The 27,906-nt window shown below is 42.1% G+C and overlaps 1 protein-coding gene across 1 annotated transcript; it reads left to right on the forward strand.

The window, feature by feature from the left end:
* The first annotated feature begins 1,411 nt into the window (after positions 1-1,411).
* On the forward strand, positions 1,412-27,888 carry LOC110495151 (neuritin). The gene is made up of 3 exons (XM_021570483.2): positions 1,412-1,632; positions 21,779-21,929; positions 27,190-27,888. Exons 1-3 carry the CDS (start codon positions 1,578-1,580, stop codon positions 27,485-27,487), a joined length of 504 nt encoding a protein of 167 aa, XP_021426158.1. The 5' UTR covers positions 1,412-1,577; the 3' UTR covers positions 27,488-27,888.
* Positions 27,889-27,906: the final 18 nt, after the last annotated feature.

Raw genomic sequence — 27,906 nt, forward strand, 5'->3', positions numbered from 1 at the left:
TCAAATGGCACAGGAAACAGCATCTTTGCATTAGGAATACAAACATAATTTGACAATAGAGGCTGGCTAGAAAAGTTCTCATAAATTATTGATTATGTAATTCCACTTTACTGTAGGAGTGATGGGAAATATTTAAACCCATGATCATCTTGTCTTACCAATTCCAAAATGTCAATCTCTGCTATTGATGTCTTGTCATCTAATTTCAAGGACAGTTATTTGTTATGAACGTAACATTCCTTTCTTAGACCTAAAGTAGAATGAGGGGGACATAGGGCAGTGTGAACTAAGCTTGGAGGTGTTTCTTGCCAGTCCTGCACACTAGTCCTGAGGCATGCTTATTTTACCAGGTCAGAATTATGTTTGACCATAGTAGTGGTTTGTTTGATAAGCACCTTTTGGTGTTCCAATTTATTTAACATGACTTGTTGAAAGTTGATTCTCAACACCCAGTTTTTCTTTGCTTCAATTATTTGAGTTTCATCAGTGAACACTATATAGTTGCTAGGTCATCTTCAGCTGCTGATTGATTGACAAAACGCTTGGTATGCCTGTATGCTCAGGAGAACCGTGCATAAAAACGCAAACTGCTATATTCAAGGTTATAAGCCATCTATCTGTATTATCAAGCCACAAAGCTGTGTAAAGCAGACAGTAATGTCTTTTTCTCCACAACGTTGAGAGTGAGGACGATTCTGTCCGTGGTGGAGGAGGTTGATGATCCATCTTTTATTGTATTAAGTTACATGTCTGGTAACTGGAATAGTAGTTGTTTGACCTGAAGTGTAAAAGCAGGATGGTTTCCATGCTCTTAGTTGTACTTATGTTTCATATTGATCAGGGTTAAGCAACAAGAATCAGACATGAATGTTGATAACAGTAAGCTTGTACATAAACGCTATACAATCTAAATATTTTTTCCTCGTTTTCAAAAACATTGAAATCATGTTTTGTGTATTACTCATTTTGATTGTTTGTCATTTCCATCGTGCTTTGTTCCCTGTGCTTGGATTGTTGTATATTTTACTCGTTTCTTTTACCCTAAACGTTTTGGAATAAAAAAAGAAAATGATTAATGCATTGCATAGTGCCCTTTATTTCACATGTAGCCTATTCGACACCACATTTACGTTTTTACATTTTGTGGTAAAGATAATAGCCGAATCCCCTTTCCACATAGGAGTTGTTTGACGCGGGTGCATAAAACTAAAGATGGTAACTTTTTGACACAAGCATGTTTTTTCCATGAGGATGAACATGGGTTAATTGCCACATTGAGGTTAAAATAGCACTTTTCTCCCTTACATATCGGTATCCATCGAATGGGTCATGATAGGTGGAGACGAGATTTTGAGTCTGCCCTACTCCGCGCAAATGCGCCCTCCCTCACGCACACTAGATACACCATAGAGATGCATACATAAGAGTAGGCGCTCTTCTCATGAACATGATACTGAGCAACGCTCTCACCTATGTAGCAAAGTAGCTGTGCTCAGCAAACGGATTGTAACACTCTGACGCGGATTTTTACTTGTTTCAGACGCGTCTTTTTTTCTGAATTGAGTGGCCTGAGCAGAATGGTATCCCTCGTGAATTACGCGTGTATTTTCTTGCCTCTTGCTCTCCATCTGAGTAAGTGTTCACTTAGAAATCATTTTTTTCCTATAGAAATAACAGTAATTTAATTTGTTCGTACTATGTGGGGGTTCTTGGGTGAGATTTATTAAATGCACCTCTATATTATAGGGGAACGAGTCGCGCTAAAGTGGACACCAGAAAATATTTTTTCGGTGCCCAGGTACAAAATTCGTGAGTTCAAAATGTTTTATTATATAAATGTTTTAATGGCTAATTAAGAGTTGCTGACGTAAAACTAGGTTACAGCTTAGAATGAGTTAAATGATTGCAAAGAGATGAGGCAAGTAAACAATTGACAATCTTTTTTAGTCGTTTTACCACATTTGGTCGTATTGTATAGTTTGTATATAGAAGGTCCTTTTTATATAGTATTATAATAGTCGTCGACCATTGTTATAGATTTGAATTCACATGCGCTTTGTTCTTGGGTAGCCTATTACACTACATTCCCAAGCGCAGTCGAAGCGTCAGCGTGTGTGGCGTCAGTGAATACAAAATCTAGAAGAACAAATTTGCACTGTCTAGTTATTATAATAGCCTACGCATTATATTGTCTGCATTCTGAAATAGTTGTATGCTCTCTCGGGACAACTGAACCCGTCAGTCACCTCGATTCCCTCAGTTTATTCCTCACAAAGGAGGGGCTGATGTAATAGCCTACTATCCATTGGGGAATTGAATGCGAAAAGAAAAATGAATGAATCGCATTTGCCTTCCCCTGATAGACTGCATAAAGTAGCACAGGTATCTCATCTGAACCCGTGTGGCTCACAAGCAGAATAGTCCTCCTTTCGGGACAGTGCGGATCATAACCATCCCTCAACCTTAACTTATTTTCGTGTGAAACCTATTGGTAAAAAAAAAACAAAGCACACACACCACACAACCTTTGGAAGGATTATCCCAAGAGGTTATCATGTTATGTTACTTTTCCCTGGCGCTCAGTATTGGCAGCCTTCATTCTACATAATATTAGAGAGAAAATATGATCTGTCCCGTGAGTAGTCGACCTTTATAGCGTCGAATGTGTATCGCCCTGCATACTATAGGCCAGGTATGACTAGATTCAGGCGCAGGACACATTTTAGTTGAGTGGATGGTCAGGGGTCCAGAACACAGAAGCCTAAACAGATGTGATCATATACAAACGTAAGCAACGTTTGAAATCATTTTTTGTCAAATAATACATCTGTTGGGGCTTTTTATGGTCACTTTTCCAGTCTACAAATGATTTGTAATGATGTCTCTATTATGCATGGGAATACTTTTGAACAGATTTGGGGAACCCTGCTATAGGCTATGTTAGACCAGCCATTGAGAGAAAAATGTTTGATTTAACAGGATTCTCTCTCAATTTACGCCTCTGTGGTTTGAGAGTGTTCTAAAGGCATTTTACTGCAGTACACAAGCATATGAAGCAGACATTACTTCCTCATTAAATCAGGTTCATGCTCTCTAGTAGAATTGCATCCACTTTCCTCTCTCTTCGTGACTATTCATTACTGATCTTCATTTCCCCATGATAATTCATGGTTCACACCCATATCACACATTCTCACACCAACCATGTCCTCTTCATTTTTATTCAGCCTTTGCATATAATATCCATCAGATCACCAGTCTGGTACATCTACCATCCCCCATCCTCGCTGTACTTCAATGGATAATCTGCAACTTTGTAGTCATCTCATCAACACACCTCACAATTAAGGCAATATAAAGTGCCTCTCCTGAATCCTTTGTTTGTAAATGAAGCTTCTGATTCGGTTGCTGAAGAGTTTAGTAATTAAGGAGCATACAGGGAGGCATGGAGAGGAATTTAATTTCTCCACCTGAATTGTGCATATGATTAATCAGACACAGCCCCTCTAAGCTTTCAACTTCACATCAGCCTTGTCCCAATAATTACCTCCTCCCCTCACCCTCTCCCTGTCTCCTCTCTTCAGCACAGACTTAGGAGTGGCGTGGAGTCCCTAAACAAACGCTGTGAAATGAAACCGCAGCCATGCATGACACCCCATGACACTCCACCCTCAGCCAAGGCTGAGAATTAATATTCATAGGTAGACCAACTTTTATACTTCTGTTTTAAGGAGTTACAGGATCTTGTTTCCTCTAGCACTAATGAGTCGTGTGTGATTCAGCTGTGACTTTGTGTCAGTGACTTGATGTGTTGTGCGCTTGGATGGCTATTGAGGAAGAAGAGAACTCCATTGGCTCCCAATGTGCCCAAGCTTGCTGCAACTTATGTCCCTGGTGCTTTGTTCTGTGTAGGCAGCAGATGCTCTCATAGGAGGGGAGGGGGGGGGGGGGGGGGGGGGGGGGGGGGGGTTGCGTACTGTAACTCTGAGGTATGGGCATAGATAGTCAGGTATCTCTTCCCATCTGTTTTCATAACAATGCTATACTTTTGGCTGAGATGAACAGTTATAGGGTAGCTTCAGAGGTCAGGTCATAGAGAAGAGAACAAGGAGTAAAGGCCGAGCAAAGGTCAGATAGAGTGTGTGCAGTGGACACTAGGGCTGAACAGTGATGTAATCGTCCCCCTGTTCCCATCTGTTGTTGAGTGGAGTGAGCATGGAGCTTCAGCTCTGTTGAAGCCTGTGCTAACCCTGATAAGTTACAACTGGAAACTCAGGTGTTCTAGTCAATAAAAACAAATTAACTCCCAGAGAGGGTCAGTGCGCTTGTGTCCATTACAATGAGCCTCTCACTTACTCTCCATATGAGGGGGAGAGGGATCAATGTGCACAGGAAGCTCATTTATTAGTCAGATGGAGAATGGCCTACCATGGTCCTGGACCAGTACTAAGAACACAGAGAGAAAGAGTAGTCATAGAATGAACAGCATGGGGAAAGGCTCTTATCGGAGTGTCAGATTGTTCTGTCACTGTCTCACTGAGTGCTTTGCTTTGTGTCAAAACTTCCATTCTGTCAACATGTGCTTAACAACTTCCAGGAAGTCAGTTCATTTTTACTCTAAATATCTGCATGAATACTCCATCTGCAAATAGCATTTTTATTGAAATGTATTAGATTTCCCTATACAATCTTCTGCAGTTCAAGACTACTCTAAACAGCGAGAGTTAGATGCGTGAACACAACAGAACCCTGTGCTTCATGAACACAGCACAGGGAGAAAGGAGATGGAAACTGTTGCAGGTATTCCCTGCCCCATAGAACTGGGCTGGCATAATCAGCCAGGTTGTTGGCACCTCTGTGTGCCTTGGAGCCTCCACTTGTCATAGTGCCTCTGAGCTGGGCTGGCTAGCCTGGTACACGGTGGTTGGGAGGCCTTGGCAAACCCAGCCAGAACTTTCAGTCTTAGGGGCACTAGACATGTTAGTTGCTCAGGTGAAGTTCATTAAATGCATAGATCTGAGTGTTCTCCCTCACTTTCTTTATCGCTTTACATAACAGTCGCTAAGTAAACAGTTTTTCGATATTCATCTTTAATTCAAGCTCCGTTGTGAGTTCTCTTAACAAGCTTTTAAGTTAAATAATGTAAAGATGAGGTCAGCTGGCTAACGCCATGTAGAATCAACTCATCACTCTTGTTCAGAGATAATCTCTCTGGCCCCTTCAGTTGTCTCAGTTTCAACAGTATGGGATACAGGAAACAAGGAATGCTGGCAGTGTACTCACAGAGGATATGTAACCATTTCTTTAGCCGTGTGGATCAAAGCAATGTGCCTGCAGCCTTTGATTCCAGCCAGGTCACCCTTGATACAAGTCATTATTCGACATTCACCCATGTCTGAGGATGTTGGAAGACGATGTGGTAACCATCCACTAGGGGCAACAGTGAGCGCTGTTACCTTCGAGTAGGAATTTGCCTCTGATTCCATTGGTTGCAAGTTTGAATCCAGCAATATTATTTTTTAGATTTTTGTTTTAAGCCTATCCCAAACCTTAACTCTTAATGCCTAAACGTAACCTTAAACACTTCAAAATTTGACGTTTGCAACAACTTCGAAATTTAATGTTTGAGAAACCAGTGGTGGAAAGTACTTAAGTAAAAATACTTTAAAGTACCTCTTAAGTCGTTTTTTGGGTATCTGTACTTTACTTTACTACTTATATTATTGGCAACTTTTACTTCACCACATTCCTAAAGAAATGAATGTACCTTTTTCTCCTTAAATTTTCCCTGACACCCAAAAGTACTAGTTACATTTTGAATGCATAGCAGGACAGGAAAATTGTCTAATTCACACACTTATCAAGAGATAATTCCTGGTCATCCCTAATGCCTCTGATTTGGCAGACTCACTAAACACAAATGCTTAGTTTGTAAATGATGTCTGAGTGTTGAAGTGTGCCCCTGGCTATACGTAAATAAAAAAGAAAAGAAAATCATGCCGTCTGGTTTGCTTAATATAAGGAATTTGAAATTATTTATACTTTTGATACTTAAGTATATTTTAGCGATTACATTTACTTTTGATACTTAAGTAAATTTTAAACCAAATACTTTTACTCAAATACTTTTACTCAAGTAGTATTTTACTGGGTGACTTTCACTTTTGCTTGAGTCATTTTCTATTAAGGTATCTTTACTTTTACTCATGTATAACAATTGGGTACTTTTTCCGCCACTGTGAGAAACATGGATGAACGTCTAATTCTGACGTGAGACTGTGAGAGCTAGTTGAAGCTTCATGGTTTTTTCTTTTTGTGGATCCATCCACTCATGTTCTTGTTTCCAATATTTATCTTAGGTAATCTTTTACAGTAAGTTGCTCTTACCTGTGTACTTACCTCTTGGCCCCCTTGGGTGAATAGGGAGTCCACCATGGAACTCTCTTATCTGTGTAGTAACACTGCATGTAACAACACTAATATTAAAATGTTGTTACAGTACTTTAGCAATTGCAAAACAATATATTTGAGAGCAGATTTGTAATTACATAAGTAGAATAGGTACTTTTAATATGCCCACACTACCGTTCAAAAGTTTGGGGTCACTTAGAAATGTCCATGTTTTTGAAAGAAAAGCAATTTTTTTTTGTCTATTAAAATGACATCAAATTGATCAGAAATACAGTGTAGGCATTGTTAATGTTGTAAATGAAACTACAGATTTTTTTATGGAATATCTACATACGCGTACAGAGGCCCATTATCAGCAACCATCACTCCTGTGTTCCAATGCATATTGTGTTAGCTAATCCAAGTTTATCATTTTAAAAGGTTAGCACAGCTGAAAACTGTTGTTCTGATTAAAGAAGCAATAAAACTGGCCTTTTTTAGACTAGTTGAGTATCTGGAGCATCAGCATTTGTGGGTTTGATTACAGGCTCAAAATGGCCAGAAACAAAGACCTTTCTTCAGAAACTCGTCAGTCTATTCTTGTTCTGAGAAATGAAGGCTATTCCATGTGAGAAATTGCTAAGAAACTGAAGATCTCGTACAACACTGTGTACTATTCCCTTCACAGAACAGCGCAAACTGTCTCTAACCAGAATAGAAAGAGGAATGGGAGGCTCCGGTGCACAACTGAGCAAGAGGACAAGTACATTAGTGTCTAGTTTGAGAAACAGATGCCTCACAAGTTCCCAACTGGCAGCTTCAATAAATAGTTCCCGTAAAACACCAGTCTCAATGTCAACAGTGAAGAGGCAACTCCGGGATGCTGGCCTTCTATGCAGAGTTGCAAAGAAAAAGCCATATCTCAGACTGGCCAATAAAATATAAAAGATTAAGATGGGCAAAACAGACACTAGACAGAGGAAGATTAGAAAAAAGTGTTATGGACAGATGAATCTAAGTTTGAGGTGTTCGGATCAAAAAGAAGAACATTCGTGAAATGCAGAAAAATGAAAAGATGCTGGAGGGGTGCTTGATGCCATCTGTCAAACATGGTGGAGGCAATGTGATGGTCTGGGGGTGCTTTGGTGGTGGTAAAGTGGGAGATCTATACAGGGTAAAAGGGTTCTTGAAGAAGGAAGGCTATCACTCCATTTTGAAACGCCATGCCATACCCAGTGGACGGCACTTAATAGGAGCCAATTCACTCCTACGACCGGACAATGACCGAAAGCACAGCTCCAAACTATGCAAGAACTATTTAGGGAAGAAGCAATCAGCTGGTATTCTGTATATAATGGAGTGGCCAGCACAGTCACCGGATCTCAACCCTATTGAGCTGTTGTGGGAGCAGCTTTACCGTATGGTACGTAAGAAGTGCCCATCAAGCCAATCCAACTTGTGGGAGGTGCTTCAGGAATTGACAACTAGAATGCCAAAGGTCTGCAAGGCTGAAATTGCTGCAAATGGAGTTTAAAGGACAAAATTATTATTTAAATAAAACATCATTATTCATAACCTTGTCAACGTCTTGACAATTTTTCTTATTCATTTTGCAGCTCATTTCATGTATGTTTTCATGGAAAACAAGGACATTCTGAAGTGACCCCAAACTTTTGAACGGTAGTGTAGGTATAAGAGCAACTTATGTCTTCTTCATACAGTTTTAATTAGTGCACCTGTCCCATAAGTAATCTTGATTATTCCGTTGTGCCCCAACCATAAGATATGACCTAGGTGAACACATACAGTGCCTTGCGAAAGTATTCGGCCCCCTTGAACTTTGCGACCTTTTGCCACATTTCAGGCTTCAAACATAAAGATATAAAACTGTATTTTTTTGTGAAGAATCAACAACAAGTGGGACACAATCATGAAGTGGAACGACATTTATTGGATGTTTTAAACTTTTTTAACAAATCAAAAACTGAAAAATTGGGCGTGCAAAATTATTCAGCCCCTTTACTTTCAGTGCAGCAAACTCTCTCCATAACTTCAGTGAGGATCTCTGAATGATCCAATGTTGACCTAAATGACTAATGATGATAAATACAATCCACCTGTGTGTAATCAAGTCTCCGTATAAATGCACCTGCACTGTGATAGTCTCAGAGGTCCTTTAAAAGCGCAGAGAGCATCATGAAGAACAAGGAACACACCAGGCAGGTCCGAGATACTGTTGTGAAGAAGTTTAAAGCCGGATTTGGATACAAAAAGATGTCCCAAGCTTTAAACATCCCAAGGAGCACTGTGCAAGCGATAATATTGAAATGGAAGGAGTATCAGACCACTGCAAATCTACCAAGACCTGGCCGTCCCTCTAAAATTTCAGCTCATACAAGGAGAAGACTGATCAGAGATGCAGCCAAGAGGCCCATGATCACTCTGGATGAACTGCAGAGATCTACAGCTGAGGTGGGAGACTCTGTCCATAGGACAACAATCAGTCGTATATTGCACAAATCTGGCCTTTATGGAAGAGTGGCAAGAAGAAAGCCATTTCTTAAAGATATCCATAAAAAGTGTTGTTTAAAGTTTGCCACAAGCCACCTGGGAGACACACCAAACATGTGGAAGAAGGTGCTCTGGTCAGATGAAACCAAAATGGAACTTTTTGGCAACAATGCAAAACGTTATGTTTGGCGTAAAAGCAACACAGCTCATCACCCTGAACACACCATCCCCACTGTCAAACATGGTGGTGGCAGCATCATGGTTTGGGCCTGCTTTTCTTCAGCAGGGACAGGGAAGATGGTTAAAATTGATGGGAAGATGGATGGAGCCAAATACAGGACCATTCTGGAAGAAAACCTGATGGAGTCTGCAAAAGACTTGAGACTGGGACGGAGATTTGTCTTCCAACAAGACAATGATCCAAAATATAAAGCACAATCTACAATGGAATGGTTCAAAAATAAACATATCCAGGTGTTAGAATGGCCAAGTCAAAGTTCAGACCTGAATCCAATCGAGAATCTGTGGAAAGAACTGAAAACTGCTGTTCACAAATGCTCTCCATCCAACCTCACTGAGCTCGAGCTGTTTTGCAAGGAGGAATGGGAAAAAATTTCAGTCTCTCGATGTGCAAAACTGATAGAGACATACCCCAAGCGACTTACGGCTGTAATCGCAGCAAAAGGTGGCGCTACAAAGTATTAACTTAAGGGGGCTGAATAATTTTGCACGCCCAATTTTTCAGTTTTTGATTTGTTAAAAAAGTTTGAAATATCAAATAAATGTCGTTCCACTTCATGATTGTGTCCCACTTGTTGTTGATTCTCCACAAAAAAATACAGTTTTATATCTTTATGTTTGAAGCCTGAAATGTGGCAAAAGGTCGCAAAGTTCAAGGGGGCCGAATACTTTCGCAAGGCACTGTACATTACACACACATGTATTATGCAGTTTAAGTGATCCATGGTAAGGATGGTAGGTGATTGTAATGAGAGACTAGGAAACCATTCAGTATAAGTGCATTGACATCGAAAGCACTTTGGAAATCCCTTGTCAGTTATTATGTAATATATTTTGTGTAAAATCACACAATGTTAAAGCATCTGCGTACAGTATCTGCTTAACTCTGTATGATTATTATCTTACATAATGTTTTCATATAAATTACAATTATTATTTTTGGAGGAGGATATTTGCGTATTCTGCAGTTGTAAAAATGTAAAATCTAGCCAATTATTTCTAGATTTGAAAGAACAGATCAAAAATACTAAATTAGCATGATCTTTCAGAGATAATTGGAAAAATATTGGGTTCTTCATGTTTTTTAATGCTGCATCCCAAGGAAAAATGCAGCTACATGCGGCAGTCCTGAAGGATTTAAGCAGTTTCACCACTTTTCCATCTGGCTTTTTTTTGTTAGTCACACGCAGAATTCCTGGTTATATCTCATCATGATGTCTTTAAATTCCTTAAATGTATCTAACATTGATTAAATGTATTTAATATAAATAATGGCCCATTAGATCTGATGTTAAAGCATGAAGCAGTTGGCCTGATGAATCATCCTGAATTTCATTCCATTGCTCAGTTTTAAGGAGGATAGTAGGGGACATATCACACTTTTAAAGTCCCATACTGAGTGTAGAATGTGTCCCATTTAGCCTACTTGCATCCCACCCCTTCAACCACACACAAGATCCAGAAATAAACAGAGATAGCTTTTAATTACTCATGATTTCTCCGTAGGGATGAAACTCTTCTATTGCAACATACTTATCGTTATGCAGAGGACCAACCAACATTTCTTCCTGATGCAAATTATGGGGCTGTGGAAGGAATGATGCTGAATTGAGGTAGCCTGACAGTTTCTGCACTGTTTCTGCACTCAACAACACTACATCATGGTCAAAGTAGACAGATATAACTTTACCTCTGATGGTTGAGTGCCTAAGGGCTTTTTAGTAATGTCCCAATGATGTTATAGGAATGTTCTCAGGTTGCAGGGTCAGGGCTCAGCCGTGTGATGCTACATTAATGTTACAATTATTTGACTAACTTTCAGAAAAAGTAGATATTGGTGTTTGTAGAGCAGAAAGTGTAACAGGGAAAGGAAAAGGGAGGGCTTGGAGCAAAGGAGAGCGAATCATGAGTTAGCTTTATCCTTCAAACTGTTTTCTTTGAGGGCACATGCCCTTATGTAACCTAATGGATCAAGTTGAAATGAAGTGCAAGAGATGCATACTCACCAAAGTCCAATGTTATCAATTTGTGTCAAGCCAGAAGGCGGTTGCTACACAAGTTTCCATTATTAACACCTTTTCTATCACAGATAGAAATCATCTTTTAACTTCAACAGTTATTTTGAGTCTAGTTTTGCTCTTACATAGGGCTTCACGTACTCTCTATTTTACTGTTATGAATCTGACCATGTACTGTATGACATCTGTTAGTTTGATACAGCTCTGTGGTCTATCAACTTCAATTATGACACATTGTATGACAGATGGGATTCTCGTGCCTCTTTCACAGCCTATTTTCGGACCTTTTTGTGTGTAGCTGAGTAGATTTTATTTTTGTCAGACTGAATTATCGAGCCCTTATATCTTAACCGTCTCACGTTAGACACCACACTGATCGTATTCAAAAGGCAGTCCCATCTCATTGGCTTCTATGTCTTCTTCTTGTCTGTTTTAGTGAGGGTTATTAGAGCAGCTATGTCACATCTGCCTGTTATCAAAGGTAGCGCTCAGCTCAGCGCTCAGACTCTGCTGAGGGGAAGGGACGGGAGAAGAGGGGGATACAGCGAGCCACAGCTCCCTCCACCCTCCACAGGCAACAACACTCCCATGGGGCATGGACTTGGATGAGATATAGAGTGAGTGTGTGTGGTGTTTCTGTGTGTCCATGTGTTGTGTTCATTTTCTTAATGTGTGTGTGTGTGTGTCTGTGTTTATTAAACAGCGTGCTAAAGAAGGAATATGAAAGAAGCTTGCACATTAAAGATCTCTCTTCGTCAGTGCCCTTCAAGCAATTTGTGTATCCTTTTAGCTCTTCTGAGCCAAAGAAATAGTTACTTGGCAAGTGTTTTTTTCCTACAGATTTATCAGATCTTTAGAGAGAGAGGGAAAGGCAGGAAGAGCGTTCAAGAGACAGAAAGGCTTAAGGAGCTGGACTGGATTTAACGTCTGAGAAGGCTTTTTCCTTACATTGATGTGAAAGGATGCTCTCTGAGTAAAGCCTATTTCTTATACTCTCTCTTCCCCCCTCCCTCTCTCTCTCTCCCTTTCACTCTCTATCTGTACTAACCAACAGGCAGATAATTTGCCTCATGCAGTCTTCCTAGGTCTGCATTTTGTCCAATTATTTTCATACACCTACAGGACAACTTGCACAGCAGTAGCGCTGGTGGTCCTAATGAACATGATTGTCGGCAGTAGCAGCAGTAATCCACTCATTTCAGTGTGACCTGCTTGGCTTCAACCCTCATTAGAACAGATTACAGTTGAACCAAGACTACACCAAGTTGCTCCACCTCTCCTTTCTCAAAATGCTTCAGAATAGACAAATTATGTTACCAAACCTTTGTCTTTCTGGAGCGCAGTGGTATTTATGTAATCTCTCTCTCCACATTTCCGTCTCGCTCCTTTCTGCATCACTATTGTCCTCTATGGGAAAATGTATTTTCTGTGGATGTAGGATTGTATTATTTTCCCTCCTCTCCCCTGTGATGGGAACTGAGGTCCAAATGGAAAAATTTGAGAGGTTAATCATTCATTTGGAAACTGGAGTTAGTCCGGTTGAGCTAATTATCAGGGGTTATTTTTAATGCCGATCCAATGCATAGCCTACTCTCCCTCTCTCGCTCTCTTCGTCTTTCTCACACTCTTTCTTATTGTGCCCAGCATGGAGGTTGCAGTGGGAATTCAGTCCCTCTATACCTCTCGCACGCAATGCTGTCACTAGCAGGTTCATTAGCCTGGCTGTTGCCCTTAATGATGGAGTTACCATAGTGCCATAGTAAACCTCCCCAGCCTTCCACCTACTCAGTGTCAGAGAGTGCGACAGCAGTTACCTGGTCAGACAAAAATCTTTGGCTTTGCTGCTCAGACAGTGACATGCTGAATATTTGCTCAGACAACAAAACACTGAGCTACTACTAATCAGAGACACAATGGAGTCTATTTAGACAGTGCGCCACATACCTCTGAGCGCAACCCACAGATGAAGAAGGAGGACTTCTGTTCAAATTCCTGTCCCTGTGAGGGTGGTACTAATGATGTGGTGGATATATCAGTCTAATAACTTGGCTAATGGTTCCTGTCTCTAGAGCACCTTGTATTGGATGGAGTTGTCTTCCCAGTGGATGTGTGTGGAGCCGACGTTAGAAAACACCCGGGCCAGTGTAATGTACATCTCACTCTGAATTAAATAGTCAGGTCCGTAATTATTGGCACCCTCAATAAAGATTAGTAAAAAATAATGTATAAAATAAATGATACAAATACTGAGCTATTTTATATGCTCCAAAAATTGAGATTGGAGAACACTTTGCGAGGGTTCTTACACTATTCCTCCATTCAGAATGTTTCCAGATCCTTGATGTCCTTCGTCTGCTCTTTTGGACTGCCCAGTTTAATTCAAACCACAGGTTTTCAATGGGGTTCATTTTGTGGTCAATTAACCATTTCTTTGTGGATTTTGATGTGTGCTTGGGCTTATTGTCTTGCTGGAAGATCCACTTGTGGCCAAGTGTCAGTTTCCTGGCAGAGGCAACCAGGTTTTTGTCTAAAATATCCTGGTACTTGATAAAGTTCAGGATGCCGTTGACCTTAACAAAGGCCACAGGACCAGTGGAAGCAAAATAGCCCAATATGAATGGTCTAAGATCCCTCCTAATATGTTCTCCAATCTCATAAAACATTTTAGAAAAAGGTTAAAAGCACATACCTTTAAATTTGGTAGGCCATACCCTATCCCTTGCCCACACTACAACAAACATGGCCTCAAAGCCGCTTCTCGCAACAGCCTTGAACGCTTCCCTCGAATACAGCATCGAGTACATCACTGCAACACTAACGTAGCAGGTGTAAAAGAAACGCCTGAAACTAGATCCCCTACATACTGATCTTGGCGATAAGAAAACAACCCTTCTGTTCAACCAATCCAGTAAATGTGGAGGAGGAGTTAGCAATATGGAGCGTCGCCTTGTTAACGTCCAAAAGCGGAAGTCGCTTCACAGGCTCTTTCCATTTCCCCTGAATACCGGAACATCCAGTTGTTGGGGACTTGGCAGAGGCTACTTCAACACAAATCATTGTTTTCGAGGGCTGTTGTTTACTACACTGATTCTCCTGTATACAATGTCACTGGCAGAGCAAGAGCCCTAACAGATTAACAAAAAAGTGTGTGGAGACTATTTTTTTTTAACTACAGTTGAAGTTGGAAGTTTGCATACACTTAGGTTGGAGTCATTAAAACTCATTTCTCAACCACTCCACAAATACATTTCTTGATAACAAACTATAGTTTTGGCAAGTCGGTTAGGACATCTACTTTGTGCATGACACAAGTAATTTTTCCAATAATTATTTACAGACAGATTATTTCACTGTATCTAAATTCCAGTAGGTCAGAAGTTTACATACACTAAGTTGACTGCCTTTAAACAGCTTGTAAAATTTCAGAAAATTATGTCATGGCTTTAGAAGCTTCTGATAGGCTAATTGACATCATTTGAGTTAATTGGAGGTGTACCTGTGGATGTATTTCAAGGCCTACCTTCAAACTCAGTGCCTCTTTGCTTGACATCATGGGAAAATCAAATAGAAATCAGCCAAGACCTCAGAATATTTTTTGTAGACCTCCACAAGTCTGGTTCATCCTTGGGAGCAATTTTCAAACACCTGAAGGTACCCTGTTCATCTATACAAACAATAGTACGCAAGTATAAACACCAAGGGACCACGCAGCTGTCATACCGCTCAGGAAGGAGACGCATTCTGTCTCCTAGAGATGAACGTACTGCGATTGATTTGCGAAAAGTGCAAATCAATCCCAGAACAACAGCTAAGGACCTTGTGAAGATGCTAGAGGAAACGGGTACAAAAGTATCTATATCAACAGTAAAACGAGTCCAATATCGACATAACCTGAATGGCCGCTCAGCAAGGAAGAAGCCACTGTTCCAAAACCGCCAACAAAAAGCCAGACTACGGTTTGCAACTGCACATGGGGACAAAGATTGTACTTTTTGAAAAAATGTCCTCTGGTCTGATGAAACAAAAACAGAACTGTTTGGCCATAATGAACATCGTTATGTTTGGAGGAAAAAGGGGGATGCTTGCAAGCCGAAGATCACCATCCCAACCGTGAAGCACGGGGGTGGCAGCATCATGTTGTGGGGGTGCCTGCTGCAGGAGGGACTGGTGCACTTCACAAAATAGATGGCACCATGAGGATGGAAAATGATGTGGATATATTGAACAACATCTCAAGACATCTCAAGTTAAAGCTTGGTCGCAAATGCGTCTTCCAAATGGATAATGACCCCAAGCAAACTTCCAAAGTTGTGGCAAAATAGCTTAAGGACAACAAAGTCAAGGTATTGGAGTGGCCATCCCAAAGCCCTGACCTCAATCCTATAGAACATTTGTGGGCAGAACTGATAAAGTGTGTGCGAGCAAGGAGGATACACAAGGCAGTTTGATTAAACACCTTTTTTGGGGAAGCTAAAATAAACAACAGATAACCTGCATCGGCGAAGAGGCCACTGAGATTCGTAGTGTTTTCTTCAGGCATTTCCTCACTTTCTACATAAACACAGTAAACAACCAGCGGTAGGAAGTAAAATTAAATGAGATCATAATGTACACCTAAATGGTTCTGAACTCTAAGTTTTGTTTTATTTAGAAAGGTGTCAAAACATTTTGTGTATGGGATCATCAGAAGGGCATCATTCAGAAATTGACATGAGAAAGAATGGCCTGCAGCACTTGTGCAGCAGACATCAGCACCAATTCAGCTAGTTCAGCACTGCGCCTGGCAACAGCTGCATATTCACGAATAGAGATGTACATGTACCGAGAAAGACTCAGCCCGTCAGTCTGCCGGGTGGGTCGCCTAGACCAGTGGTTCGCAAACTTTTTATAGTCCCGTACCCCTTCAAACATTCAACCACCAGCTGCGTATCCCCTCTAGTACTCTCAAATATTGTTTTTGCCATCACTGTAAGCCTGCCACACACACACACTATACGATACATGTATTAAACATAAGAATGAGTGTGAGTTTTTGTCACGACCCGGCTCATGGGAAATGACAAAGAGCTCTAATAGGACCAGGGCACAAGTAATAATATAATCATAATCAATCATTTTGCTCTTTATTTCGTCATCTTACATATAAAACCTTATTTGTTCATCGAAAATTGTGAATAACAGGTTAATGAGAAGGGTGTGCTTTATTAAATGATGCACACAACTCTGCAATGTTGGGTTGTATTGGAGAGAGTCTCATTCTTAAATCATTTTCAACACACAGCCTATGCTTGTATTTAGTTTTCATGCTAGTGAGGTCCAAGAATCCACTCTCACATAGGTACGTGGTTGCAAAGGGCATCAGTGTCTTAACAGCACAACTTGCCAAGGGAGGAAACTCTGAGCGCAGCCCAATCCAGAAATCTGGCAGTAGCTTCTGATTAAATAGAATTTTCACAGAACCACTTATTGCAATTTTGATGAGGCTCTCTTGTTCAGATATCAGTAAGTGGACTGGAGGCAGGGCATGAAAGGGATAACAATTCCAGTTGTTTGTGTCGTCCGTTTCGGGAAAGTATCTGCGTAATTTTGCACACAACTCACTCAGATGCTTCGCTATATCACATTTGACATTGTCCGTAAGCTTGCGTTCATTTGCACACAAAACTTCCAGTGGTTTGCAGAAGAGGATGTCTTCCTTAATTGACCACCCATAAACATAACGGACATATACCAGGAGCTGTGCCAGTCTGTCTGTTGACTCCAGCTGTAACGCACAGAATTTACTGGCTTCTATGCAAAGCAGTAATTGTTTCAAAACATCTCCTGCTATGTCACTGATGCATCGTGAAACGGTGTTGTTTGATTGAGACATTGTCTGTATAATTTTTTTTGCCTTTTCCCCCAGCATTGTCACAGCCATATCTGCAGCAGCAGGAAGAATTAAGTCCTCCACAATAGAATGGGGATTGCCTGTCCAAGCCATTCGGTAGCTCACCATATAAGACGCTTCTAGCCCCTTCTTATTAATGGTATCTGTTGCGTTTATACATGTTACTACTCTTAAGTCGTCTTAATTAAACCATCTAATGTGATTGGATGTTAATTATTTGACTAGGCTACCTGTATTTGACATTGTGTTGTTGTTTCGCTGAACACTAGATGGTTTAACTTTATTTTTGGCAGTGAAACGAGGCTACTCAGGAGAGAAAGAAACCTCACCCAAATGTAAGCCGCGTTGGAAAATATAAATGGACTGTTTGAAAATGTGAAATAAAAATCTAGCACATTTTTATTTGGCGTACGCCCGACGGCTGGGGTACCTAGTCTAGACCCAACAGACCCACTGTTGGGGTACCGACGGCTGGGGTACCTAGTCTAGACCCAACAGACCCACTGTTGGGGTACCGACGGCTGGGGTACCTAGTCTAGACCCACTTATTACAGGGCACTGTTTATTTTTCTCTTGCCTATTCTGTTTTTATGCTTCCAGAGGTTAATAATATATGGAGGGATGCAGAATGGACCTTTATAAATACAACTTTGTTCTGTTTTTCATGTGTGTATTTCCTCCAAACTTCAAAACATCTCCTGCTACATTGATGTTTTAAGGGAGCACATGTTAGACAACATATGCAAAACATTATGTTGGTACAGTATAGTTCAACTCATTATGCTGCTCTGTTTCATTTTTACTCTGTATTATAAAGCAGGACAGATTATAGATATTGTGTTTCCCGAAAGTCTTACAAACTCCCCCGGGACCATTAACTCTCTCATTTGGGTAGTGACCAGCAATTATGTGAGGATTATCAGGAGCAGTAATACGAATAAGCAGCAGTGTTTTAAGCAGCTCTGACTGGTGAGTCTTTTGCTGAATCCTTCCAACAGCTCCCCTTGATCTCTATGCTCCACTCTCATAGCATGCAGCTACAACGACTGGGGAAGGCCGTCATTGTAAATAACAATTTGTTCTTAACTGACTTGCCTAGTTAAATAACGGTAAAAACAAAAATAAGCGATTTACCCTGGTTTACAGGCCAGTTCATTACTGAGGCTTCAAGTGGAAGAGGGAGGTCAATACAATGAAGCAAAGGCTCCACTGTGGTAGTTCTGATGTGCAGTAGCACTGTGAGTCAAAGAAACTCCAGTAACAAGCCTGCTGGAACATTGCTGTAATGACAGGAAAACAAATGATACAGTGCCTTTGGCATCCAGTTGTCTATACTGTACGTAGTGCTAGAGATAGTATGGCTGTGATGCCTGACATATAGAACTGATAGGAACTTTTCCCTCTATCCTTTTAATATCGATATCTGCACTTTAACTTAGATTCCTAACCTTCAACGAACGTGTAGCTAGATGTGCATATCTTCATCAATCTTTATTGATGGAGAGGGGGGAGTTTGGTAAATGATCAATGCAAAACCAGTGTGATGAAAATACACCAGAATGGATAGAAAAGTAATGTAATGTTCTTTTAGGCTGAAACAACTACATCAGTTAAGTCTGTGGTTTCTTCATCAGTCATGTCTGTCTGACTTGAGACTTCCTGCTTTTTTATAGGAATGCTCTGTGCATTCCCCCAGGCTCTGTCATGCTATCAAATATTTACATTTAGGCTCAAAAGCAACCTACAGTATCTGCTGCCCTGTATAGGATGCATATTGAACCAGACCTGGCTGGGACACGGGATGGTGCTGGGATATAGCATGATGCTGGAGTTCAATTAAGACACATTTCTATTGGGGAAAGTAGCAACGTGCTTATATGAGGAACCACTGGGCTGGACAACTGTGGTGTTTTTCCGAAAAACATAGACTTTGTTTTAACTTGCTCAATAGACAGTGCATTAGTTAATTTCCTCTTCCCTCTAGTTCTTTATACTGTCCCTATCTCTCTTCGCTCAATTTAATTTTAACCATTATTTTACCAGGTTAGTTGACTGAGAACATGTTCTCATTTACAGAAACAACCTGGGGAATAGTTACAGGGGAGAGGAGGGGGATGAATGAGCCAATTGTAAGCGGGGGATGATTAGGTGACCATGATGGTATGAGGGACAGCTTGGGAATTTAGCCAGGACACCAGGGTTACTCTTACGATAAGTGCCATGGGATCTTTAAAGACCTCAGAGATACAGGACACCCATTTAATGTCCCATCCGAAAGACAGCACCCTACACAGGGCAGTGTCCCCAATCACTGCCCTGGGGCATTGGGATATTTTTTAGACCAGAGGAAAGACTGCCTCCTACTGGCCCTCCAACAGCATCTGGTCTCCCATTCAGGGACTGACCAGGACCAACTCTGCTTAGCTTCAGAAGCAAGCCAGCAGTGGGATGCAATCATTTGTCTATCTCTCTGCTCTCTCTCAGTCTTCATAAAATTCTGATGAGGATGAGTGAAACCAATAATCTTTAGACCCCCACTGCCAAACATGGCCCGAAATCAACAGGAAAAGAAGGAGGCCGGAAAAGTCATAATTATTAAATATTAATCATGTTCTTCCCAGGGGACCAGAAGAGAATTCTGGGCCTGTGTCCACAAAGCCTCTCAGAGTAGGAGTGCTGATCTAAGATCAGTTTAACCTTTTAGATCATAATGAATAAGATTATATAGACAGGTTGGGACTTGGTCCTAGATCAGCACTCCTACTCTGAGTCGCTTTGTGGATACAGGCCCCGGTGATCTGCTGTCTAACCCAATTACCATCCTCAGTTTTACCTCACTTTGTCCCGTTAGCTTCTTTGAGGGTTCGCCTTTAAATGGTTGGATTACAGTGGGAGGGAGTAGCATGGGAGGAGAGAGGGGATGGAGAGATGGAGGTCTGAAAAGGAGCAGTTTGGGGTTATTGAGTGGGTTCATGACTCACTTAAAAAAATATATATATTCACACGGCTTACAGGCACTAGTTGCTTCACATTAAAATGATTCATATGTAGCCTAAATGCAATCTTGAAATTAAGTTGTATCTGGGTCACTCACACTACAGCCTGTACCCCTCTGACATGCTTCAGGGCCACTTTCCTTCCAAACTTATTTTTCACACATGGACTTTCTGGAGTGTGCACCTTCAAGGTTGGTTGTTGGCACAGTGCAGCATGCTGTTCAGATTCAATTAGTTTGGATTGTGTAAAACCATGCTGATTTCAAGGACTTAAGTACTCTATCTGAAACAGGCTGACAAAGGAACATAACCATGTCTCTCAATGCCAGGAGAGCTGAAGATGTACAGCTATAGATACACTATATATTCAAAAGTATGTGGACACCCCTTCAAATTAGTGGATTCGGCTATTTCAGCCACACCTGTTGCTGACAGATGTATAAATCGAGCACACAGCCATGCAATTTCCATAGACAAACATTGGTGATAGAATGGCCTCACTGAAGAGCTCAGTGCCTTCCAATGTGGCAACTAGTCAGTTTGTCAAATTTCTGCCCTGCTTTAGCTGCCCCGGTCAACTGTAAGTGCTAAAATTGTGAAGTGGAAACGTCTTGGAGCAACAACGGCTCAGCCGTGAAGTGGTAGGCCACAAGCTCACAGAACGGGACAACCGAGTGCGGACGTGCGTAGCGTGTAAAAATCATCTGTCTTCGTTTGCAACACACTGCCGAGTTCCAAACTGCCACTGGAAGCAACGTCAGCACAATAACTGTTCGTCGGGAGCTTAATGAAAGTGGTTTCCATGGCCTAGCAGCAACACACAAGCCTAAGATCACCATGCGCCATGCCAAGCGTCAGCTAGAGTGGGTTAAAGCAAGACTGGACTCTGGAGCAGTGGAAACGTCTTCTCTGGAGTGATGAATCATGCTTTACCATCTGTCAATCCGACGGAGGAATCTGAGTTTGGCAGGAGAACGCTACCTGCCCCAATGCATAGTGCCAACTGTAAAGTTTGGTGAAGGAGGAATAATGGTCTGGGGCTATTTTTCATGGTTCGGGGTAGGCCCCTTAGTTCCACTGAAGGGAAATCTTAACGCTACAACATAAAATTACATTTTAGACAGTTCTGTGCTTCCAACTTTGTAGCAACAGTTTTTGGGAAGGCCCTTCCCTGTTTCAGCATATCAATGCCCATGTGAACAAAGCGAGGTCCATCCAGAAATGGTTTGCGAGATCGGTGTGGACAATTTGACTGGCCTGCACAGAGCCCTGACCTTAACCCCATCGAACACCTTTGGGATGAACTGCGAGTCAGGCCTCATCGCCCAACGTTCCTGCCCTCACTAATACTCTTGTGGTTGAATGGAAGCAAGTCCCCGCAATGTTCCAACATCTAGTGGAAAGCCTTCCCAGAAGAGTGGAGACTTATAACAGAAAAGGGTGGACCAACTCCATATTAATGCCCATGATTTTGTAATGAGATGTTCGACGAGCAGGTGTCCACATACTTTTGGTCATGTAGTATACATATGGAGGATCCAGCTATAGAGGATCCAAGGTTTGTCAAGCCTTGTACAAGACAGAGCTTTGTTGCCACTTGTTTAAAGTAACCAAACACGTTTACAAAAAACACTCAGAAGTCCTGTGCTTGGCAATATTGAACTCTCCGGATGCTCATTTCTCCCCAATGTGAGTGCTGATGGTATACTGTATGTTTCTGTGTCTCCGTCCAGTCGTCGGCCCCTGTCCCAGCTCTGCTGCCTCCACCAGGAGGTGTCACTCCATCTATAAGGGCTTCGCTCAGTGTCTGATGGCTCTGGGAGACAGCCTGACCGACAGTGCCCAGAAAGATGAGGACACACAGGAGATACACACCATCTGCAAGTAAGCACCCCCCCCCCACACACACACACACACACATTATAGCCCTACAGTCACTGACAGATGAACCAAGACCAATGGTTATGAACTTACAGTAGATACAAATCCCCTCATCTATATGTTATTTATAGACACACACACACTCTGAAATGAGAAATTGACATAACACTGTGACCTATAATTGAATTACCATTGAACAATGGGCTTCACCAGATCTTTACCTCTATTTCCATATCTCCATCGCTTTCTCTTTCTTCTCCATGGTTATACCCCAGCTCTCTCTTCTCCATGGTTATACCCCAGCTCTCTCTCTCTTCTCCATGGTTATACCCCAGCTCTCTCTCTCTTCTCCATGGTTATACCCCAGCTCTCTCTTTCTTCTCCATGGTTATACCCCAGCTCTCTCTTTCTTCTCCATGGTTATACCCCAGCTCTCTCTCTCTTCTCCATGGTTATACCCCAGCTCTCTCTTTCTTCTCCATGGTTATACCCCAGCTCTCTCTTTCTTCTCCATGGTTATACCCCAGCTCTCTCTTTCTTCTCCATGGTTATACCCCAGCTCTCTCTTTCTTCTCCATGGTTATACCCCAGCTCTCTCTTTCTTCTCCATGGTTATACCCCAGCTCTCTCTCTCTTCTCCATGGTTATACCCCAGCTCTCTCTTTCTTCTCCATGGTTATACCCCAGCTCTCTCTTTCTTCTCCATGGTTATACCCCAGCTCTCTCTCTCTCTTCTCCATGGTTATACCCCAGCTCTCTCTCTCTTCTCCATGGTTATACCCCAGCTCTCTCTTTATTCTCCATGGTTATACCCCAGCTCTCTCTTTCTTCTCCATGGTTATACCCCAGCTCTCTCTTTCTTCTCCATGGTTATACCCCAGCTCTCTCTTTCTTCTCCATGGTTATACCCCAGCTCTCTCTTTCTTCTCCATGGTTATACCCCAGCTCTCTCTTTCTTCTCCATGGTTATACCCCAGCTCTCTCTCTCTCTTCTCCATGGTTATACCCCAGCTCTCTCTCTCTCTTCTCCATGGTTATACCCCAGCTCTCTCTCTCTTCTCCATGGTTATACCCCAGCTCTCTCTTTATTCTCCATGGTTATACCCCAGCTCTCTCTTTCTTCTCCATGGTTATACCCCAGCTCTCTCTTTCTTCTCCATGGTTATACCCCAGCTCTCTCTTTCTTCTCCATGGTTATACCCCAGCTCTCTCTTTCTTCTCCATGGTTATACCCCAGCTCTCTCTTTCTTCTCCATGGTTATACCCCAGCTCTCTCTTTCTTCTCCATGGTTATACCCCAGCTCTCTCTTTCTTCTCCATGGTTATACCCCAGCTCTCTCTTTCTTCTCCATGGTTATACCCCAGCTCTCTCTTTCTTCTCCATGGTTATACCCCAGCTCTCTCTCTCTTCTCCATGGTTATACCCCAGCTCTCTCTTTCTTCTCCATGGTTATACCCCAGCTCTCTCTCTCTTCTCCATGGTTATACCCCAGCTCTCTCTTTATTCTCCACGGTTATACCCCAGCTCTCTCTTTCTTCTCCATGGTTATACCCCAGCTCTCTCTCTCTTCTCCATGGTTATACCCCAGCTCTCTCTTTCTTCTCCATGGTTATACCCCAGCTCTCTCTCTCTTCTCCATGGTTATACCCCAGCTCTCTCTTTCTTCTCCATGGTTATACCCCAGCTCTCTCTTTCTTATCCATGGTTATACCCCAGCTCTCTCTCTCTCTTCTCCATGGTTATACCCCAGCTCTCTCTCTCTCTTCTCCATGGTTATACCCCAGCTCTCTCTCTCTTCTCCATGGTTATACCCCAGCTCTCTCTTTCTTCTCCGTGGTTATACCCCAGCTCTCTCTCTCTTCTCCATGGTTATACCCCAGCTCTCTCTCTCTTCTCCATGGTTATACCCCAGCTCTCTCTTTCTTCTCCATGGTTATACCCCAGCTCTCTCTCTCTTCTCCATGGTTATACCCCAGCTCTCTCTTTCTTCTCCATGGTTATACCCCAGCTCTCTCTCTCTCTTCTCCATGGTTATACCCCATCTCTCTCTCTCTTCTCCATGGTTATACCCCAGCTCTCTCTCTCTTCTCCATGGTTATACCCCAGCTCTCTCTTTCTTCTCCATGGTTATACCCCAGCTCTCTCTTTCTTCTCCATGGTTATACCCCAGCTCTCTCTTTCTTCTCCATGGTTATACCCCAGCTCTCTCTAACATCCTGACAGCACTTCCCATTTGCTTGAGGCATATTGGAGTGCCTAATTAAATATTGAGGGTCTCTCTTTATCCATCTCTGTCTTCCATTCTATTTATACATGCGTCTGTAATCCATCTTAACATTATGTCAAGGAATTTTTCTAAAATCGAAACTCATTTACTTAATTTCTACATATTAAAACACTCTAAAATGCAATTTGGGGAACATCAAAAACAAGCTAAATTTGACTCCAGACATGATCAACTTGATGCTGTAGCTTCATTCACCTCAGTCAATTAGGGACTTAACATTCTACAAACACATTAGCTGCTACGCACTAATTCAGCACCAGGGTTACACTCTAGTTCAGTTTCATATCAAGTCAAACCGCAATTACCTAGCCAAAGTACAGCCATCTTTACCTCAGCACTGTTTCGAGAAAATGTCGCGCTGTTCCCTACAGTTGCATCAACAAGCGCTCCATAAAGCCAGCCAGCCATAAACAGCCTTCCCTCCAGCTCCCAGGCGTCCGCATAGTCCTAAAGTCCTAAGGGTTCTCAACTGCATTTGCTATTTAATCTGGATTTGAATAATTGTAGTAGCCATTTTAAATGGTTGTTGTTGAGCTAGGGTATGACCCCCCTGAAAGATGCATCACCCCATCAAGATCAACCCATTCCCAGAAAACATTGCATCAATGTAGGAAGGTCCTGTCGGGAGTTGTTGTTCACTATTGAGGAGCTGGAGACACACATGCTGTCTTCAGGTATATATAGTGGTCATTACAATTATGTTATTATTTTGGTCACATTCCTTAAGGTACCAATTAAGTCACTAATCCTGCCATTCAGTAAACTTACATACCTCTGCACACACGCACGCGCACGCACGCACGCACGCACACACACACACACACACACACACACGCATAATTGCACGCATCCACACACACACACACACACACACACACACACACACACACACACACACACACACACACACACACACACACACACACACACACACACACACACACACACACACACACACACACACACACACACACACTCTTCCTAGGAATGTGGTCAAATCTGTTAGGGAAAGGCAGTTAGTAGAAAGGCAATATTTTCCCTACTGGATAAAAGTCTCAGATTTGCATCTAGGCCAAGGCTGCACCACTGTCAGTATTCTCTATGGAATGCTAGGAGAGTTTACCTTGAGTATAGAATAAAAATTAAGGAAAATCTGATGTTACTAGGTACAGGTAATGTCCTTGTTTCCTGGGCCGTGAGCTTGGTTTGTTTATGCATTAGCATGCAGTGTATGTTTCAGATCAAGTGTTTAATCTAACACCTCAGCAATCCTTTATTATTTTAATCAGAAAATAGACTGCAGGCAGATATTGCTAACAAGCTGCCCTTCACCTGCTGTTACTCTGCTGTTTTCTACTGCACATGTGACTCTGGGACTTTGCAAGGCTGCATTTTGCTTCCTCTTTGTTTCACCCATTCCCCTCAAGGTCTCCTGTGTGTACGATAAACAGATGCCCTAAGCCCCCAACAGATGTGCTATTTAAGGGTTGATTTAAGACCATGGGCCCATATCCAAATACAGTGCAAGTTTAGCCTTTCTGCACTTGTACACAAGGAATGTGAATATAAGATGTTTATGAGTGGTGTTGTTCCAACTCTTCCCGTCCACACACAATACCCCATAATGACAAAGAAAAAGCAGGTTTTTAGAAATGAGAAAAAAACAGAAATATCACATTTACATAAGTATTCACACCCTTTACCTTGTTGAAGCACCTTTGGCAGCGATTACAGCCTCGAGGCCCTAGGGTGTACAAGCTTGGTACACCTGTATTTGGGTAGTTTCTCCCATTCTTCTCTGCATATCCTCTCATGTTCTGTCAGGTTGGATGGGGAGCAATGCTGCACAGCTATTTTCAGGTTTCTTCACAGATGTTCGATCAGGTTCAAGTCCAGGCTCTGGCTGGGCACTCAAGGACATTCAGAGACTTGTCCCGAAGCCACTCCTGTGTTGTCTTGGCTGTGTGCTTAGGGTCGTTGTCCATTTGGAAGGTGAACCTTCACCCCTGTCTGAGATCCTGAGCGCACTGGAGCAGGTTTTCATCAAGGATCTTTCTGTACTTTGCTCCGTTCATCTTTCCCTCGATCCTGACTAGTCTCTCAGTCCCTGCCGATTAAAAACATCCCCACAGAATGATGCTGCCACCACCATGTTTCACCATAGGGATGGTGCCAGGTTTCCTCTAGAAGTGACACTTGGCATTCAGGCCAAAGAGTTCAATCTTGTTTTCACTAGACCAGAGAATCTTGTTCCTCACAGTCTGCAAGTCTTTAGGTGCCTTTTGGCAATCTCCAAGAGGGCTGTCATGTGCCTTTTACTGAGGAGTGGCTTCCATCTGGCCACTCTACCATAAAGGCCTGATTGGTGGAGCGCTGTAGAGATGGTTGTCCTTCTGGAAGGTTCTCCCATCTCCACAGAGGAACTGTGCCTCGACACAATACTCTCAGAGCTCTACAGACAATTCCATCGATCTCAGGGCTTGGTTTTTGCTCTGACATGCACTGTAAACTATGGGACCTTGTATAGACAGGTGTGCACCTTCCAAATCATGTCCAATCAATTGAATTTACCACAGGTGGACTCAATCCGGGCGCCAAAGATGTGGATGTCGATTAAGGCAGCCCCCCGCACCTCTCTGATTCAGAGGGATTGGGTTAAATGCAGAAGACGCATTTCAGTTGAAGGCATTCAGTTGTACAACTGACTAGGTATACCCCTTTCTCTTTCCCTAATCAAGTTGTAGAAACATCTCAAGGATGATCAATGGAAACAGGATGCACCTGAGCTCAATTTCGAGTCTCATAGCAAAGGGTCTGAATACTTATGTAAATAAGGTATTGATGTTTGTTTAGTTTTTTTGATGAGGAAAATTGTTTATTTAATACATTTTAGAATAAGGCTGTAAAAAAAGTCAATGGGTCTGGATAATTTCCAAAGGCACTGTATGTGACCATCTCTGTTCCACCCCCTACAGGTCCTGGGATGAGTTTCATGACTGTGCAAATGTGGCGATGGCCTGGTGTCCAGATGAGGCTTCTGCTGTTTGGGAGTCTTTGCGACAGGAGTCCAAGAAGATGCAGTTTTCTGGAAACCTGTATTACATGTGCTCCAGTCGTGACCAACCAGCTGCCAACGCTGATGCCCTGAGCCCGTCCAACCAGGAAGAGATTAGCCAGGAGTCTCTTAAAGCAAACGCCCACTGTCCAGGTCCTGCCTCCTTCTTATTGCTCCCCTCATGTCTGTCTTTTCTGCTGCTGTTGCCTAGCCTATAGACATGACCAGAGTGAAGGGCAGGGAGGAACTCATAGACGACATGTACAAACAGACTGTATCAATAAGTCACTCATATTTTTTTTCTGTACTAAAAAGGAGTTGCATATATTTCTAGCTGCACGTTCAGATTGGCAGCTCCTCATCTGTGTAGTGTATTCATTTCGTACACACATATCATCTCTATGGATAACTTTATATGTTTGTACAATACTACTGTCCTCAGATTTTTTATTCATAGATTTTAGATGTGTATTACAATTGGTTTTGTTGCAAAACGCTACATACAGTGCCTTGCAAAAGTATTCACCCCCTTGGCATTTTGTTGCATTACAACCTGTAATTTAAATAGATTTTTATTTGGATTTCATGTAATGGACACACACAAAATAGTCCAAATTGGTGAAGTGAAATGAAAACA

This window comes from Oncorhynchus mykiss, chromosome 2 (genome assembly GCF_013265735.2).
Source record: "Oncorhynchus mykiss isolate Arlee chromosome 2, USDA_OmykA_1.1, whole genome shotgun sequence".
NCBI lineage: Eukaryota > Metazoa > Chordata > Actinopteri > Salmoniformes > Salmonidae > Oncorhynchus > Oncorhynchus mykiss.

Excerpts from the sequence above, each read along its gene's own strand:
- LOC110495151 (XM_021570483.2), top strand. The coding sequence starts at position 1,578 with ATGGTATCCCTCGTGAATTACGCGTGTATTTTCTTGCCTCTTGCTCTC. Across the intron at positions 1,633-21,778 it reads GCCTCTTGCTCTCCATCTGA|TCGTCGGCCCCTGTCCCAGC; the intron begins GTAAGTGTTCAC and ends GTCTCCGTCCAG. Across the intron at positions 21,930-27,189 it reads GAGATACACACCATCTGCAA|GTCCTGGGATGAGTTTCATG; the intron begins GTAAGCACCCCC and ends CACCCCCTACAG.